The sequence below is a fragment of the Phragmites australis genome, chromosome 13 (genome assembly GCF_958298935.1).
Source record: "Phragmites australis chromosome 13, lpPhrAust1.1, whole genome shotgun sequence".
In the NCBI taxonomy this organism is placed as follows: Eukaryota; Viridiplantae; Streptophyta; class Magnoliopsida; order Poales; family Poaceae; genus Phragmites; species Phragmites australis.
In genome coordinates this window covers 25,175,688-25,194,494 of record NC_084933.1, presented here as the reverse complement: position 1 = coordinate 25,194,494, position 18,807 = coordinate 25,175,688, and the positions used below count along the sequence as shown (strand labels likewise).

Below are 18,807 nucleotides of genomic sequence, written 5' to 3'. Positions count from 1 at the left end.
GCTAGAGCGGCTCCGGCGACCGGGCAACCGAATCCGTGGAAGAAGGAGCGACTCCGGCGGTGAAGGTTCGGTAACCGACTGCTTCACCTCGGTTACCGACCGACTTCATTCGGTAACCGACATCGTCACCTGCTCGGGCGCGGAGAGTGGAGCACCGTCGGTAACCGTTTTCCCCCATTCGGTAACTGTTAAAAAGGGCTCGATTTTTGTTCATTATTGGTCGGTAACCGATGTAGTTAGCTCGATTTTAGCAATGTAGCTGTCAGTAGCATGTTATTTTGACGATGCAATGCATTATTACTTCGGTTGTGAACTGTGTAGTAGTTCTTTCATGTGAAATGCATTGTTCGGTGTTGAGCTCGGGTGAATCGTTGAGCTATAGACCTTATTACATTGAATTGTTCATGTACATGTGAATGATGGTAACATATGTGGTACATAATCGGTTATGTAGGTGTATATGATGCTAATATGCGGTCAAATTAGTTTATTAGTTAGGTAAGCATTGACAATTTTTGTTCAATTGAGTTGGGTAACGATTTGAACACATGTTGGCATATGTATTAGTAGGCTAACCTTCGAGATTATTTCTTCGTACAGAGAAATTGCAAACTAGTCAATGACAGATAAAGATGTGGTATGGCAGCATGGGGACAATTTGGCTCCGTGTTTTAGGTGTAATTATTGCAATAAGTCGAAGAAAGGCGGTGGTGCCACAAGATTGAAAGAACATTTGGCAGGACGCGGATCAAATGTTGTACACTGTGATAGGGTGCCTCCAGATGTACGCGATTATTTCAGACGTGAGCTAGATAGGGCAAAAGATAAGAGGAAGGGAAAGGCAGACGAGAGGCTTCGGAGGCAAGAATCAGCTAGAGTTCAAGTAGATTTGACAAGCGACAATGAGGACACGGAAGAGGAACAGGTGCAGCGTGCCGTAGGTCAATCGAGGGATGAGGAAGAGTTTAGGAGGAGGTCAGGCGAGTCCTACGAGCATGGAGGTGGTAGTGGTACTGACAGAGGGGGATCTGTATTAAAGAGGATGCTTAGAAGAGCATCGTCAACAAGGGAGCCACCACCAAGTATCCGGGATTACAATGTTGCTTTAGCAAAAGCCCCTGTGCAACCGAGGATTGACACCGGGTCATGGAGTGCCAAGGGAAAGAAAGCGAAGGAAGCTATTGGTGTGGCATGGTCCAAATTTTTTCACACTTCAGGCATTCCTGGCAGAAGGGCGGACGATGCATTCTTTATCGCTGCAGTTAAAGAAACACAAAAATGGGGTGAGTGATTTAGTGTGTAATGAATTTATTATTGTCATACTTATTTCTTTTTGAGGTATGATCATTTGTTCTGTAACAGGCGAGGGTGTACCATCTCCAACAAGGCGGGATATAGATGGTAAGTATCTGGACGAGAACGAAAATGCTTTAAAGAAAATATTTGACAAGTGGAAGCTAGAATGTTCAGAATATGGTGTTACTGTAATGTGCGATTCGTGGACGGTACCGACGCACATGAGCATTATTAATTTCCTCATATATTGCAATGGTCGTATGTTTTTTCACAAGTCTGTTGATGCGACCGGCTACAGTCAAGATGCTAAATATTTGAATAAGGTATATTATTTTTCTCAGTTGGTAACATAGTATTTAAATTGTTGCATATTTATATGGTTCATTCTTTTATTGCAGGAGATAAGAGCAGTGGTAACTGATTTAGGTCCAGAAAATATTGTACAGATTGTGACTGATAACGGGTCCAACTATAAGAAGGCATGCCAGGTTTTGAGAAGGGAATATCCTGCTATCGCGTGGCAGTCTTGTGTGGCACACACGATAAATTTAATGTTGAAGTCGGTTGGCGATTTTAGAGAACACGACACTGTCATCCAAAGTGCAAGGGCTATATCACGATGGCTGTACAATCATTCGAAACTACATAAAATGATGAAGGCAGCAATTGGTGGAGAGTTGGTGAGGTGGAATGCCACAAGATTTGGAACTAACTACCTATTTCTTGATAGCTTTCTACGACGAAAGGACAGGTTCATGCAATGGATGGCATCTAGTGAGCTCCAGCAGTCTCGATACATTAGTTCTGATATTGGAAGATATGCACATAGTTGCCTATCCAGCTTACCATGGTGGGACAATCTAAAAATGGTTGTTGATTCCGTCCAGCCATTGTATGCATTCCTCCGTTTTGCGGATCAGGACAAAGTGCCAACATTGAGTGAGGTGCTCCTGAGATACACCATTGTGAAGCATGAGTATGAATCATTGTATAAGAATGATAGGGATTCTTTGGATAAGTACATGGCAATTGTCGATCGTAGAATGAATGATCTAGCCAATGGGATATACATGAATGCCGGTAATACACTCCTACCACTTTTTAAATGCTTGTGTTTCTAATGCTTTTAGTACTAATGTTTTGATCGTCAACTTGCAGCGGCCGCTTTGAACCCCCGCACGCACTACGCGTATGGCACAGGTCCAACCTTGTTCGAAGATCTCCGTGAGGCATTTGAGCGGCTGACTGATGTTACTACTGCCGCGGAAGCACTTATTGAGGCTGAAACGTATCGGACAAAGTCTCTCTCATTCTCAGGTCCTCTAGCTGCACGGATGGCTTGTGACGGCAGGACTCATCCGTGTACGAAGATTTTTACATATCTATCTGAGCCTCATATCACTATACTTACTTTTCTGAGCCTCATATCACTATACCTACTTGCAGCGCAATGGTGGTCCATGTTTGGTTCATCTACACCTACACTATCAATGCTTGCTAGACGCCTAGTGTCACAGTGCGCCTCATCTAGTGGTTGTGAGAGGAACTGGAGTACATTTGCTTTTATCCACACCAAAGTTCGCAACCGATTAAGCTACAAGAAGCTCCATAAGTTGGTGTATGTCAACTACAACCTGAGAATACAGAACAACTTGGATGCAGGTATCAGGTCAACTCTTGATGATGATCCATTTCAGCGGCTTATGGAGCTCACATTGAATGAGGATAACAATCCGCTCCGGGACTGGATGGAGACCGGGAGATCAAATGCAGCCCCTGAGCTTGACGAGGAGGACACAGATAGCGACGTACCCTTGCCTACTCACCTGGTGACAGACACAGTGAACACACCTGACTTGCAACAATGGGCTGCTACAACGGTTGGTGACACACACACGGGAAAGAGGAAGAAGCAAATGACGCAAAGAAAGAAGAGCAAGAGGACTAAGGGCAAGGGCAAAAGACAAGTGCAAAGCGATGAGAGCACGAATAGTGACCCAAAAAGCCCAACTTACCAAGAATCGAATGACAGCAGCTCAAAGACTGACAGCGGTGATGATGATGGTCAGGGCGGTGATGCTCATCAAGGCCAAACATCTGTCGTTCCTCCTGTGCAATTCACTGGTGAGAGTCAGTTTTCACATGCCACGCAAGATCAGGATCACGGTGCTCCATCCTCACCAAGGCATATAACACATGGTGGCCACGATGGACCACAAGATAGTGCGAGCTATTCCAGCAGCTATGGCATGGAGAGTGGTTCTGGATCGTATCCGTACCACTATCCTGCCCCCAATGCTCATTCAGAGCCTCCTATTCAGTGGGTCTATGAGTGGCAAGACCCTGAGTTTTATGCTACTTTGCAAGGACAATGGTCAACCACTTCTGCATGGACAGGACAAACTTGGGCTGAGTTCAAAGCAGAGTTACTATCGACACGACGGCTAATGCTAATGTCCACCGATGAGTACAATATGGCCGAATGTAATCGGCCCCCAAGCTGGTGGTTCTAAATGTGATGCAGATTTCCTTTCGAAGGTCATGATAATTCCATAAATATTTATTAATTTCAGGCGCTGCATATGTAATATACGCATATATTCGAAACAATAATTATATGTTCGTGCTTCAATTGCTATTACTATCTGTTTGTTGCCTTCGAAACATAAAAAAATTAGCAAAGGTCATGCCAAATTTTTATATGATATTAGAAAACATATGATGGTTATATACTATTTTTCCTCATGATTTAGTGGCCAATTATTTGTTTATTATGATTTACACCTTAATTATTGAAAATGCATCCACACATGTCGGTAACCGCTAAAAATCGCTCGGTAATCGCACAAATGCGCTCGGTTTTTGACCTGTCGGTAACCGAGAAAACCGCTCGAATTCTCGAGCAAACCGCTCGGTAACCGGTCTAAACCGACCGGTTACCGAGACCCAAAAAATCCGATTTTTTCGCAAAAATTCAAAATTTGCCGAATGAATTTTCTCCGAATTTTTTTTGAATTTTTGGACGGTTACCGCGGTTACCGCGCTTTTTCGGTTACCGCCGGAGGTCGGTAACCGACCTCCGGTCGGTAAGTTAAACCTTGGGCGGAGGAGGGATTCCTATTTCTTTCCGTCGCTTTGTGACAACTCTCGTCTAATTCTTTATTTCTTCTATTCCACGAAGGGGAGGGAGACCGGGAATCCTACCCTTACATATACTAGCTAAGTTCTTATATGTTACTATAAAAATATAAATATTAGTATTTACTTATGAATTTATCAATATTTAATATATTCACTTAATTATAGGAAAAACAGTAGTACTTTCATGTATGCACATAATTTTAGCACTTAGACAACAGTAATACAGTAATACGAAACTAACAAAATTTGTTTCATATTTTTTGAGTTTTATATATTTTTCTTTGTATTTTAGATTATTTCAGTCGATTTATTAATATAACTAATATTTCTATTGATATTTTTTTGGATTTTTCTGAAAATAAAATTATATTATATGTGTAAATATATGTATATGTATACACATATATACGTACATATATATATATATGTATATGTATATATATGTATATATGTATCTGTATATCTATACATACACATATGTGGGGTTCACTGCTACAGTAGCTACAGTGCCTAAACGCATGAGAGCGCTCAAAATCTTGGAGGGATAATATATGTTATAGATAGATTCCTCATACTGCAGATGCTAACCGCTCATTAGCAAATGAACGGGCCAGATGGTGTTCGCACGTGACTGCTTGTCCGGACGTCCACCTCAAACTCCACCTCCCATGGTGGGTGGCTCGAGCTCCACTTCGGCGGTCGGAACCCTCGGATCCCCCTAGCACTGCCGGTGGAGTTGGGAAAGGCTAGGGGAGCACTACCAGTTGTGGCTCGCCTGAGAAGGAGGCGTTGTGTTCAGGCAGGAAGGTGGACTGAAGGAGTACCGTGGGGTGTGGCCGGCGCGGTGGTAAATTGATCGATAATCACCCGGAGGCTGCCGATATGGTTCTGGATAATTGGATTTGCGCAGCCACGGCCTATTGCTCTGCGTCGAGATGGCGAACTGGCTGCTCGTGGTCTGCCGACGCACGCAAGGTGTTCGATAGAATGGCCAAGGGCGGGGGTGTGCCCCAAAGCGCGCAGCTTCTGGGCGCTGCTAGTGGGGGAAAGACAAGTATTGTATACATATATAATGTACACTGCAATTGCTGCGTCGATCTTGGATAGAGTGGGCAAATGTCGACGAGTCACACAGCAAAGGTATAGTCAGAAGCAGTGTTACCTTTTGACATGCGAATCGGAAAAAAAAAATTGGTATGTCGACGTGTATCCGTGCGTCGACTCGCACCCGACACGGTGCGACGCGGATCCGATACCTTCGATTGCGTCAGGAGAGGAGAGGAGGTGACGACGGGGGAGAGGGTGAGACGACGGTGGGGGAGCGGCGAGGAAGGAGGAGGCAAAGATGGGGGAGCAGAGAGGAGGCGACGGTGGGGGAGTAGAGAGGAGACGGTGGCAGTGCAGGAGAGGAGGCGGGGACATGGCAGAGGCGATAGGGAAGTGAGGCCCCTAGTTACACAAAAGAGCAAGCACTGGAGCAGAGTGAGAAAAGGAGGAGGTAAAGAAGCTCTAGTGGGCTTATGTGTGGGCTGCAGTTGGTGGCGTTGAGTTGATTTATTTTTTTCTCCTTTTCTTTTCTATTTTTCAGTAGCTTTAGTGTAGTTTTTTCGCGTGTCAACTCGCACCTGCTATAGTGCGATGCGGATCCAACAACTTCGGTCGTGTCGGGGGAGGGGAGGAGGAGGTAGCGACGGGGGAGTGGTGAAGGCGACAGCGGGGGAGCGACATGGAAGAAGGAGGCAGTGACAGGAGAGAAGAAGAGGAGGCAGCGACGGAGGAGCAGAGAGGAGGTGGAGAAATGGCAGAGGCGGCAGGGAAGTGAGGAGTGAGAAGAGGAGGAGGATCACGAAGGGGTAAGAAGCCTTAGTGGGCTTCTATGTGGGTTATAGTTGGGGGTATTAGGCTGATTAGTTTTTCTTTTTTTTTTTTCTATTTTTCAGCAGTTCTAGTGTAGTTTGTCTAACTACACAATGCATTTTTAATATAAATTAGACGAATTTTCGAATCGAATTCTATTTTTTAGAGTTTGTCGAATCAGACACCCGCACCTGAGTCGGACTTCAACACTGCAACTGTGTCTGTGTAACACTGTTCAAAAGTCAGAAAGTTTAGCCTCATCAGCATTGGCCTTTCGGAATCTAAGACAATGATGTGATGATTGACGAGGTGACTCGAGGCTGGTTGTCACGAGAGTGGAAAATCGAAATGTAGGGCTCTGAATAAATTCAAGAAACCTTCTAATTTCATTTGTACTTGGTCAGATTCCTCTGATGCAAATGGAGCCAGTGCCACGGAACATAAGCAATTTCTAAGAGATATTCAAGAGACAGATTGACAGAAGCCTGGAAGTGCATACACATCTGAATATGCCTTTTTATATCAGAAGATCCAACACAGCTAGCTTGCTCACAGAACAGAAATGACAGCTAGTTTGCTCAGTCATGATTTAAGAATGCTGGAAAATCTGTCAGCCGAAAATCAGGAGATAAGCAAAGCTGCCTCTCTCTTCTAAACTTGGCTCTCTATTCTTTTTTCCTTTGCGAGGCTAAATTTTCCTTTTGAATGTTAGCAATTTGTATGTTTCCAGGGTCTTCAATGAAATGATTTGCCAAATACATGATACAAACATATGGTTATAGGCTTGGATTGTCGGCGTTGCAACACACATAAACAGCTCTGACGTTAGAAGGAAAACAAGCTACTTTGGTAAGTTCCCCTCGTACAAACGTCTTTCTAAATCTACATCAATCTCCTCACTGTTTTCTTCTGTACTTTCCTCAACTGACTTTATGCTTATTCACGCGATGATCACAAGGACTTCAGTTTGCCTTGTCCTTCATTAAAATGCCCTATTTTGCACTTGGGGCTTCGGTTGTGCCATGGACTATTCGTTGGTAGAGGTTGTTTCTGCATATCGATCAATATATATTGTCAAAAATCTTTGACATAAATTGCATATTAATATATTATCATATTTGCTAAAACAGGACACCTACAACAATGCTTTCCATTGTTCAGTGCTTGAAGGAGATTGCACTATTTTGCTAGCTTCCAAAGAATTTCATATTTCTGACGAGTGTTGCATGAGAGATTTAACTATTTAAGCCATGTTTAACAAAAAAAAAACACATAACTCAAGGGATGTGGATGTTTGAAGTCACACGGATTTCAAGTGACTATACTTGTCAGGGTGCCAATAATAAGAACACCTCAGTGATTTGCGCTTGCTGTGTTCCACTATGGATGCTTTAGTGTTGCTTGTGCAGATCACTTGCTGCATTGTTAGATCATTGCCAACCGTTTACTTTCACGACCCATATTTTTGTTATGAAGGGATTTTTGTTATTTTTAGCATCTTAATAGTTTTTCTTTACAGTTTTCGTCACGAAAGGATTACTAAGATCATTTTCTACATGACGAGATTCTTTCTACTTTTCCTTCGAAAGGAAGCTGTTAGAGATGAGAATAGGAATGAGGAAGTGAATCAGAAAGGGAACAAGATGAAAAGAATATGGTTAAAGATATTCTTAGAGATTGTAGGCGTGCAAGCGGAGCTCGGCTGTCGTACTTATGCGCTCACGCGTTGCATACATTCTATACCTGACAGCAGGCAAGCCTGAATCAAAAATAAAAATGCCCATCTGCTTTCTACTCTTTTTTCCAAGGAGAGAAGGATCTGTGGCGTCCCGTTCCATATACTTAGCGGCCTTCCGGCGTGGTGGCGTCACTGCCGCAGGACTGCCTAGCTGGTTGGCTGCAAGTTTACTACTCCTCGTCACTCGCAACAAAGGCATGCAAAGGTGTGAGGCAAGAGGACAAGCCCAATCCAACCAACTCCAGTCAGTCCAGGCTCCTCCTTTTCTCGCTGTGGTCCGCCTCTCTCTCGCTGCTTACGCCTCACGCTATTTTGCCACCCAGCTTGTGGATGCCAAGCTTAGCTTCTCATATCCGTTTTAGACTCAACATTGAGCTCCCAAATGTAGTTGCGTGTCAAAACTGGTCAACGCTATCCGGTTAACTCACTCTGGTGTAAACAGATGATAGCTGATCCATGTTTACGGTCAGTTTCTCAGAATATGCTTGTATATACCCTGTCGTGTTCTCTGTTCTGATGGTGGTGCTGTTGATTGCATTATACTGTGGCAAACGGCACTAACTGAAGAATTGGGTGTGGACAGGACGAGTAAACCCTATTTTTCATTGTTTTGAACATGAAAAAGCTAGACCGAGAAACGAGATGGCTTTATATATTGAAAAGAAATAATCACCCAAATTCACGTCTAAGAACTCGAACTTGGATGATTTAGATGTATATCTGTACTCTCAACCAACCAGCTAACCCTCCACAATTGTTTTGTACAAAACTTCGTTCGATGCCGAAGCTATAAATTAAGTGATATTTTTAGCATATTTATACAACCAAAACATATGTGGTGTATCTACCTTTATGGCATTGTTAATCAGATTCCTAATATGTTATCTTAATATTTGAGGGGAAAAAATAAGTATCATGCTCACTCTTAAAGCTACGGAATTACCACATTAATTGAAAAAAAGAAAAAGATCTATATCACCTATTATTATGAATATCTAATAGTCTAGATTTAATCAAAGAGTCCATATCAAATATGATTAATAAATAACTAATTTTAAAATTAAAAATTATTAAAAAAATTAGCAGTTCGACTTCCATACGGTTTGAGAAGCAAAATATCTAAATAAAGAATCCAAATAAAATAAAATAAATAATAATTAAAATTAGGGTTAGAATAGAAAACAGAAGGTTCCATAACACATATATTCTTAGAAACAAAAGATTATTATAAAAAGTTAAATACCTAAATAAAGAGTCCATGTAAAATATAATTAACCAATAGCAAAAAATCATAATGAAAAATAAAAAAAATTCTAAATTCTTACTAAGATAATAGATTAAGAAGCACAATATAACTCAAAGTTATCGTATCAAGTAGACAGCAAGCAAGTCACAACACGCAGACAAGACAAACCTATTCTAATTTTGATTAGGTTGTCTACACCTAACATACGATTTTTGTAGTTGATCAAAACATATACTAAAATTGAAGCAATACATGTATACGATTCGAGTACAAGTTTAGAGTATAAATAATTTTCTCTTCTATTGACATAATTTTATCTTTTCTTTTAATTTTATGTGTTTCGTAACTAAATGATAGTAACTTAGCTCATAAAAAAACTAAAAAGATTATTTTTAATAAAAATATTATGATAAAATATTACGGCGAGACTAGTCACGCGAATAGAATAAACCTACTTTCTAGTTAATCTTACAATTTAAGTGCGTCCATGCAAAGTATGTCTAATGTCTGAACGCGTTAGACCACGCAAGTTGGGCAATAGGCATCCGTTCATTGACACCATGCTGTAGAAAATTGGTTGCCTGCTAGTTAGCGCACGAGCCCCCTCGCGCACGACGGCACGAGTACAGGCAGGAAAAATGACGAAGCTATATTTCAATTTCGTGGTGTGAGCGCTCCCCGTTGCTTTCCTTTCTAGCGCACATGGTGAGGTGCCTCTATCCTGTGCCTTCCTCCTCAATCTGGAAAGATTTTTTTTTTATAAAAATCTAGAACAAAAGTTTTGATCAAAATTTTTAAAGCATTTTTCTCAAAATAAAAGAAAAAATGTGGAAGAAAAAATTGACAGAAATATGGAGGAAAAGGTTTTGATAAAAAATCTGAAGCATAAATTTTCAACAAAACAAAGTTCTAGAAGAAAATATTTGATAAAAAATCTTCAAAAAAATCCGGAAGAAGTTTTAATCAAAAGAATAAACAAAGAGTTTGGAAAACAAAAAAAAAGAGAAAAAATGTTTCAGATAAAAAAAATCAGTAAAAAATGTTCAACAAAAAAAAGACAGAATCATACTGTACCTTCTTCGGCGCCGGTGTGCCACGTGCTCTTCGTCCTCCAGAATCGTGGCGGCGACGCCGCCGCCTCCTCCAACCCGCACCTGGCGCATCCTCGTTCTCCGATGGATACTGAGGTGACACACACGGCGACGAAGGCAAAAGGGAAGGAGGGCAAAGGGTGCACGAGCGAGCGCTCCACCACACGAGGGCAAAAACTGAAGTTCTGAGATTTGTTTGCAAGTTCACGCTGGTACGTGACATGTGTCAAAAAAGTGCTACCTCAAAAGTTAATCTACCTCAAAAGAGCCCAATTATTTTTTTCTTCTAAATATGGATTCTAACTCAAAAACAAAAGTAAAAATAAATAGTTATAATATAAGAATTAATTATCATAGTATCTAAATTAAGTTATACTTTAAAATTAACTTTCTATTTTACAATAGAAACGGGCCTGACTTTCCTTACTTCGAGTGCGAGTGGCGAGGAACTGTACGATGGGCTCGATGTTACAAAGCTTTGAGCAACTGTTCACAAAACACATAAGCTATGCGCAGAGTGGTTGTGTAGGTGTTTGGCTGTGCTGTGCAACTTTTTTTCTTCTAATGAAACGTGTAGTAGGCCTAATGTGTACGGTTAAAAAATTGAACCGCGTCGAAATCGCGTCAACGTAATATCTTATGATCTACCCCGCAAAAAAAGTACTCCTAACGTATGATCATATTATCAGTTAGTATCACACTGCAACGGGATACGATCATCAAGTACAATAAATTAACAGGCAACGGGATACGTGAGTTGTGAACAATATAGTACCAACTTAACAAGTCAATCACCGCAGTTAAGGACCACTTTTAAACGGGTCTCCCTTGCCATTGTATATGATATTCTCAGATCGATTCGATCTCGATGTGTATTGTACAACTGCTGCAATACACGGATTGACTAGAAAGTAGAAAGATGACACAATCCCATCAAATCTCTAGGCCTTTTACCAAACTAGTGAAACACATTTGCTATGTATCATACTGATACTGGTGCTTTTTATCTAAACTTTGTCAAAGCCATAATCTTAATTTATTAGTAACGGATCTATCTCAATGGTTAAGTTAAGATCTAGATATCCTATTTATTAGACTAGAAGTGTTATACGGGTTTGATATATATAATGTATAGTTGAAAAAAAAAATTTACTCGGTATCATATGCAGCCCTAGCCTCAATGTGGTCCGCCCCTGAACTTTATTACATGTAATCCAATGAGATCGAGGTTAATGTTCAACAGTGGGCCCCTCCTAGAGACGAAAGAAAGATTAATTGACAACTTTGTTGCTCGTTAAGTAGTGGTGGTAGGCTTGCCATCCAGCGATAATCCGAGCTGTGGCACTTTGAGTCTTTGACCTTTCTTACAAGTTCATTGGTTCAAGGTGAAACAGCCAGAGATTTTGTTCATACGAGGCCCGAAGCAAAAGATAACGTGTCAAATTGTTCGCCTAAAGTTGCGACGTGTTAGGCCCAGCAGCTAAGCATGGGTAGAAATGCAGGCACGTGCAATGCATGCTCTATCATCTTCGTGATAGCAAACTATCGTGTCGCGCTATTTTTTTTTTTAACATGTGAAATGGCTAGTGAGAACAAGAATTTCATCTCTAAATGGAGTAAGCCAGTTTTCTTCTCCTTCCTTTTCCCCTTTAGAAATCGGAGTAAGCCAGGTTCTAGTTCATCATTTGGACAGATGGATGGTTAAAAGGTCAGAATTTGACTTCCCCGAAGTAATTAAACGCATGCACGGTCTTTCTTTCTAACTCTCTGCACTTTATTAGGCCAAACAAGATGTACTAATGGGAAACCCAAGAGTAAGAGAGCTGGCGGATGTCAATGGGGATCCGGTCCTCGATTTCTCGCAGGGAATTCCTCTATTAGGGGACGGAGATGGGAAGATTTCGTCCCCCGTGAACTTATATGGGGACGAAGACGGGAAGGCGCTCCCCGTCCCCGCTCCCCGCTATATCCCCGATATCACATATATACATATTTTTCTTAGTATATAAATGTACACACATTACATTACGTAGAGTAAATAATAAATTACTCTTATTCTTTTTTATCTAACCTACGATATTTAATCAATCTTGTATTAATTACCCTCGTATACATCAATAAATTACTTATTTATACAACGTATATATTATTAATATATAAAAATAATCAAATATCATTCAATTTTACATCCCCATTAAGGACCCGATCCCCGCAAATTCCCCGCGGGGATGGGGATGGGAGAAATCTTTCCCCCGATAGCTAAATGGGGACGGGGATGGGGAAGCATTCCCCGTGGGGATTGGCCCCGTTGCCATCCCTACCTGGTGAGTGTTGACACTGCCATCTTGAGCGCATGCATGTAGTGGCGGTCCGGGTCATGGGTACAGAGATTTACACCTTAAATTTTTGATATTTATTATATATATCATATTCTACAATCTCTATTTGACAACAAGCACAACAACCTAAGCGGGCAAGTCCAAGATGCGGCTACAGCCAGTCCAAATGGTTCGAGCGATCCAATTAACATCTAGAACTTCATAAGTCACCAGACCACCACTCAACCTATGTGTCGCCACTCGCCACCGGTCCAATCGACTAACACATGCCCCTGGTAAGAGTCAAGGTGAAGGGTGATAGCGGCAGAACGAGCCTTCGTAGCGCCAACATGACGGGGCGGTGCTAGTGAGGTGCCGGCAGGGCGCAACTACTTGGGCTCATCCTCGAATGGGATAACGTCGGTGACTGCGACAACTTCGACTCTTTCTCCGACGGCAATGACCACGGATATGACCCGTAATATTGTGAGAACCCCTTATATAACCTTCATTTTTGTGATCTCTAACTTGAACTTTTGGTTGGTTTTTTGGCTTTCAATTTTTTTTGCAAAAATTTGACTAGGGTTTGCGTGTTAGTTTGGAGTAAATTTTGTGAAAATTTACAGGCAAGGTTAGTGATGTTCCACGTCTAGGGTTCATTGCAGATTGAGGTTTAATATTTATGGTTATCTAAAAAGTTAGTTATATATAATGTACTAATATAGTATGCACATCTAAATTATAAATCATGCTCCTGTCACTGCATGCATGCAGACAAATGCCCCGTGACGTCAACACCAGCTGATCGAAAGGTCTCCCATAACGCGTAAGCCTCGGCGATCGCACGTCCGCACGAGGAGAGGCAGCGCCTTTTTATATCACCGCGCGACGGGAAAGCGAATCAAGGAGGAGGGGGAGTGGCGGCAGCTGGCGCTGGCAAAGGCACAAGAAAGAGAGGGTCCAGGAGAAGAGAGGAGGCAGGAAGCCGTGGAGCGAACTTCTGTTGTTTGCTTCGATGGGGAACTGCCTCGGCTCGGAGGAAGCCGAAGTGGAGTCCGTGAAGAACTTGGGCCACCACGGACACCCCCAAGGTACTGCAACTTCTTGTTCGTTCATTTTCCTTCGTCCGTATGATTCGGCCATACTGGCAGCTAGCAGGCTTGCATAAATGGTTCCTTGAGTTCAGCATTGTTTACCAGCTCTAAACTTACTTGGTTCTTGACACAATTCAATAAGATGGAGTACCTTCAGATTCAGATCTCCTGTGCTCATCAATTTCTTGTTTCTCGACAGCAATTGCAAGGCCGGATCCCATGGCGGCACCCAAAGCCGACGCTTCCATGAGCTCAGGGCACCCGAGCAGGTCCCCGAGTTCATCCATGAACAGCAGCACTACCGCCCGAAGTAGCAGCACCAGCAGCAGCTCTAGGCCTTTGGCGACCGCCGACGCCGGGGCCTACCCGGAGGGGAGGATCCTGGAGGTGCCCAACCTCCGCATCTTCACGTTCGCCGAGCTCAAGGCGGCGACGAGGAACTTCAAGCCCGACACGATCCTCGGCGAGGGAGGATTCGGGCGGGTGTACAAGGGCTGGGTCGACGAGAAGACGATGAGCCCCGTGCGCTGCGGCACCGGCATGGTCGTCGCCGTCAAGAAGCTCAACCCCGAGAGCGTGCAGGGGCTGCAAGAGTGGCAGGTACGTACACGCCGCGCTACTCGCTAGCGCCGCACTGGTTGCCGTGTCACTGTGAAATGGACAGCATCGCGCGTGATTTTGCAATCCGAGTTCACTTCTCGCCAGGCTAGCTCGATGAGCTCAAATAATTGGAACCATAGCCTGGTTGTCGATAATCGTAGACTATATGCAGTAACCTCGGTTTAGCTGATTACCAGCTTACAACCAGATTACAATTCCATCCAACATCCATACCGCTTGTTCACATGGCCTGTCGCCAGGCCATCGTTTTCAAATGTTCATATGCATATAGTGTGGACTTGTTAATTCGCCGGTGCGAGAATGCTGCGCCGCTTCCTTGCGTGGGAACGGGATAGATTAAGTTGTGCGCGAGCTGGTGCCGCCCTGTCCTGCTTCATCTGATCGCCTGAATTCTCAGCGTTTCCGCGGAAGATGCGCGTGGGCTCGCAGCAACCAGTTCCGTTTTTACGCAGTTGTTGCCGACTGGTCGGCACGTTCCCGCTGGTCTATCTTGCGCTCCTGCCGAGCTAACGCGTGACGTCTTCGCACGGCGGAATTTTGCAGTCTGAGGTGAACTTCCTGGGGAGGCTGTCGCATCCGAACCTGGTGAGGCTGCTGGGGTACTGCCTGGAGCACAAGGAGCTCCTGCTTGTCTACGAGTTCATGGCCAAAGGCAGCCTGGAGAACCACCTCTTCAGAAGTGAGTCCTCTCTGGCATTTTCTTGCTTCCTTTCTGTTTCTTTGCGACCTCACTGGATTGATTTGATAAAGAATGGGTTTACTTGCTGACAACGATATTGGATTGCCGCCGACAGATGTAGTCTGATGCTTATAGTCCTTACAAGTAAACCAAGCAAAATTATTGTGACAATGCATCCAACCAATAGTATAGTGACATGATCATATGTGGGGCCTGTAAGCCACCTGTCAGGGTCAACTCAATACCGACATGCTATCTGGGCCGGGCCAGTACCTGGGCTTGGTATGCATAACAAGTCTGCTTTCTTTTTCGTGCCAAAATCATTTTTCCTTTTAACATTTCCTTTTTTGTAGAGATGCATAGTAAAATCAGTTGATAACAAGCTAGAGTTTAGTAATCCCTGAAGTAGAACTTGTTTTCAAATAAAGTTAGAACATGAATCTCTATATACACAGACATCAAACCTGAAATATGCATTGCGAACAAAGACCACCATAAGATCAATTAGTTGCGCTTCTTGAAGTGAATACCATAATCTGACACGGTGAAAATAACAATAATTCCTTGAAATTAAGCAGAGGGCGCATCCTTTGAACCAATCCCCTGGAACCTTCGGCTTCGCATCGCCATCGGCGCGGCCCGTGGCCTCGCCTTCCTGCACTCGTCGGAGAAGCAACAAGTGATTTACCGGGATTTCAAAGCCTCAAATATCCTCCTTGACACGGTATGTGCCGCACCCCGAACTCCATAAAATACTCGTTGATGGCGCCGAAATAGTGGCGGAGCCTTTTAGAGCTTGAATAGTGCTTGATTTTATTTTATTTTTTGTGAAGGGAATAGTGCTGGATTTGGCTACTTAAAAGACCAAGTAGATACTAATGTAGCCCCAACTTATAGTAACATTGTCTAAACTAGTGTTTTCCGGTTGGCTCCCTCCGTAATCTCCTGCAAGTTCCGCCAGTAATAGTAGTGGTCTATAAATTGTACTTTTTAAAAAGTCGGCAGGAGATTTGCCGTTTATTAGAGCATGAGTAAAAAAAGGTTTGCAACGAAAAACTGATAGGCTGCTGCCTGTGGAAACAAAATCACGGCGACGACAAACACACGGCTAACACACTATAACTCAAAAACCGGTGGTCCAAAACTGAGATACAGCCAGGAGTTCAACAACAAGAGATAAAAACAAAGCGCCAATTTGCTCTTTGATGAACTGAGCCATCAAGAGAGCTTCCTCCTTCTTATACTGAAAAAATCTCCGATTTCTCTCTTTCTGAATGTTCCATCATAAAATGATCACAACTCCGCTGAAAATCGATGAAATCCGGCCGAAGCTCTTTGGCAATGACTTTTGATGTGCTCTCCAACAACCTGTTAGAGTCTAGTACTTGTTGTATTATGTATGAGTTGTTGGAGTCCGGTACTTGTTGTATTATGTATGCCGCTGTGTATTTACTTGAGTGGACAGGTGAAGGGTTTAGTGGTTACATATGTATGCAGCTTTCTGCTCTGATAAAATTTCGTTTCTGTAATTTGATAAGAGTTGATCTCGCAGTATGCTGCAGACGACTAACATGGAGTCCTTTCAGTGTTGGATGAGACAGGTTCCTCCTGGGATTCTATAAATTATACTTGTTTTTTTTAAAAAAAAATCCCCCAGTTAAACAAACCACGCACTCAATCAGACAAACACTCACCTAACGAACCCGTGTTTTCTGCCGCGCAGCACTACAACGCCAAGCTCTCGGTTTTTTTTTAAAAAAAATCCCCCAGTTAAACAAACCACGCACTCAATCAGACAAACACTCACCTAACGAACCCGTGTTTTCTCCCGCGCAGCACTACAACGCCAAGCTCTCGGATTTCGGCCTCGCGAAGAATGGCCCGACCGGTGGCGACAGCCACATCACCACCAGGGTGATGGGCACCTACGGCTACGCCGCGCCGGAGTACGTTGCCACAGGTACGTACGCTCACTCGCCTTAAGCCGCGCACATTAATCCACCGGCACAAGTCGCGGTGTTGCGATTGCGCGTGATATGATGCTCAAACTTGTATGTGCTCGTCTACGTACGTCTCCAGGGCACTTGTACGTGAAGAGCGACGTGTACGGCTTCGGCGTCGTGCTGCTGGAGATGCTCACGGGGCTGCGGGCGCTCGACACGGCCCGCCCCGCGCAGCAGCACAACCTGGTGGACTGGGCCAAGCCGTACCTGGCGGACCGGCGGAGGCTGGCGCGCCTGATCGACCCGCGGCTGGAGGGGCAGTACCCGTCCAGGGCCGCGGTGCAGGCGGCCCAGCTCACGCTGCACTGCCTCTCGGGCGACCCCAAGAGCCGGCCCTCCATGGCCGAGGTCGTGGTTGCGCTCGAGGAGGTCGAGCGGATCAGGGTGCGTCCCAGGGGCGCGCCGCGGGACGACACGTCGCCGCAGGCCGCCGCAGCAGCGCGGGGTGGGCAAGGGCACCACCGCTCGTCGCGCCCGAGGTCCGGGTCGGACGGGGCGCGGAGCAGCCACCACCAGTCTCCAACTATGAGGTAGCACCACTGGTCCACAACCGGACCAGCAGGCCAGCATTGATCGAGCTGAGCCGCAAGTTTGGGCGCAGTTTTCCCATCGTCCTGGGCTTCTCCCGGCAAGTGCAAAGACGTTTTCGTCGCTTTTGTCACAAATTGTTATCGTTTGTGCAACATGAGGACCGAGGAAGCCAGAAAGATGCTGTATGAAAGTCTAATTGTTGGAGTGTTGGCTGGTACAGGTTCAGGAGGATGGTTTTTGCATCAATCTTCCCCTTTTGCTAGTTTTTGTTGTACATACTATGTAGTTCCTGAGACAAAAACTACGTCATGATCTCATGGAAGCCTCGAGCATAAATCTGTATGTTCCTTGTGCGGATATTTGCTTATAACCCAACAAGCTAAAAGTGAGATAAATATGCTCGCGGGGCAAGCTTAAAAGGGAACTTTTGCATGTTTGCGTCGGGCGTATTTCGATGTTTCAAGTGTAGTACTCGTAATATGAATGCAACCATGCCTCAAAAGTAAAAAAACGCAGGCAAATGTACAGCGTCCCAATGCTCTCATGAGTGTGCAGTTCGTACTGGACTGTTTACGGTACCCTGACGGGATCGATCAAATAGGACTTATGTGCAGATGTGGACCAATCCACTTATGTGCAGATGTGCTACAAGAATACAGCGACGATTCTTGTTGTTTGGTTGGAGGATAAGGATGTATAAGATATGTTTATTTATGTGTTATTAAATGAGGTGATTTAATTTTTTTTTGTTAGTATGTATAAGGACGATCTAATATTTTATTGGGGTAATTTGCTGATTATTATCATAAAAATCATAAAAGTTAGAAAATATCATCGGTGTGAGGATGATATCTGGGCTCTGAGCCCACATGTTAGCCGATGTTATTTTTCAATATGAGCACTTTTGCGATGGTATCCACTTAATTTTATCTTTTTTTTATTTAGTTGGATGGATATAATTTAGATAGGGTTAGCTAAACTTTTGTGGGAGTCGTTTATCATATATTTAATTTTTTTTATCAAAATATAATTATGTATGATCTTATATTGTTGATTTAATTGTAATATATAATAGAACAATCAGATCACAAATTAGATAAACAGTTTAAAAGATAATATTATTTAAAATATGCTAATAAAAAAGTACATATACTCTAACCAAAATATACTACATTATTAAAGATAAAATCTT

The 18,807-nt window shown here is 43.5% G+C and overlaps 1 protein-coding gene across 2 annotated transcripts; it reads left to right on the top strand.

Moving 5' to 3' along the window:
* Nucleotides 1-13,558: 13,558 nt before the first annotated feature.
* On the top strand, nt 13,559-18,078 carry LOC133889022 (probable serine/threonine-protein kinase PIX13). Of its 2 annotated transcripts, XM_062329455.1 has the most exons (6): nt 13,565-13,778; nt 13,981-14,381; nt 14,946-15,081; nt 15,660-15,805; nt 16,918-17,041; nt 17,161-17,763. In XM_062329455.1, the coding sequence occupies exons 1-6, from the start codon at nt 13,703-13,705 to the stop codon at nt 17,616-17,618; spliced, it is 1,341 nt and encodes a 446-aa protein (XP_062185439.1). In that variant the 5' UTR covers nt 13,565-13,702; the 3' UTR covers nt 17,619-17,763. The 2 variants fall into 2 exon arrangements, with proteins under 2 accessions (XP_062185438.1, XP_062185439.1); XM_062329454.1 differs by lacking the exon at nt 15,660-15,805 and having other exon boundaries at nt 13,559-13,778; nt 17,161-18,078.
* The last annotated feature ends 729 nt before the right edge of the window (nt 18,079-18,807 follow it).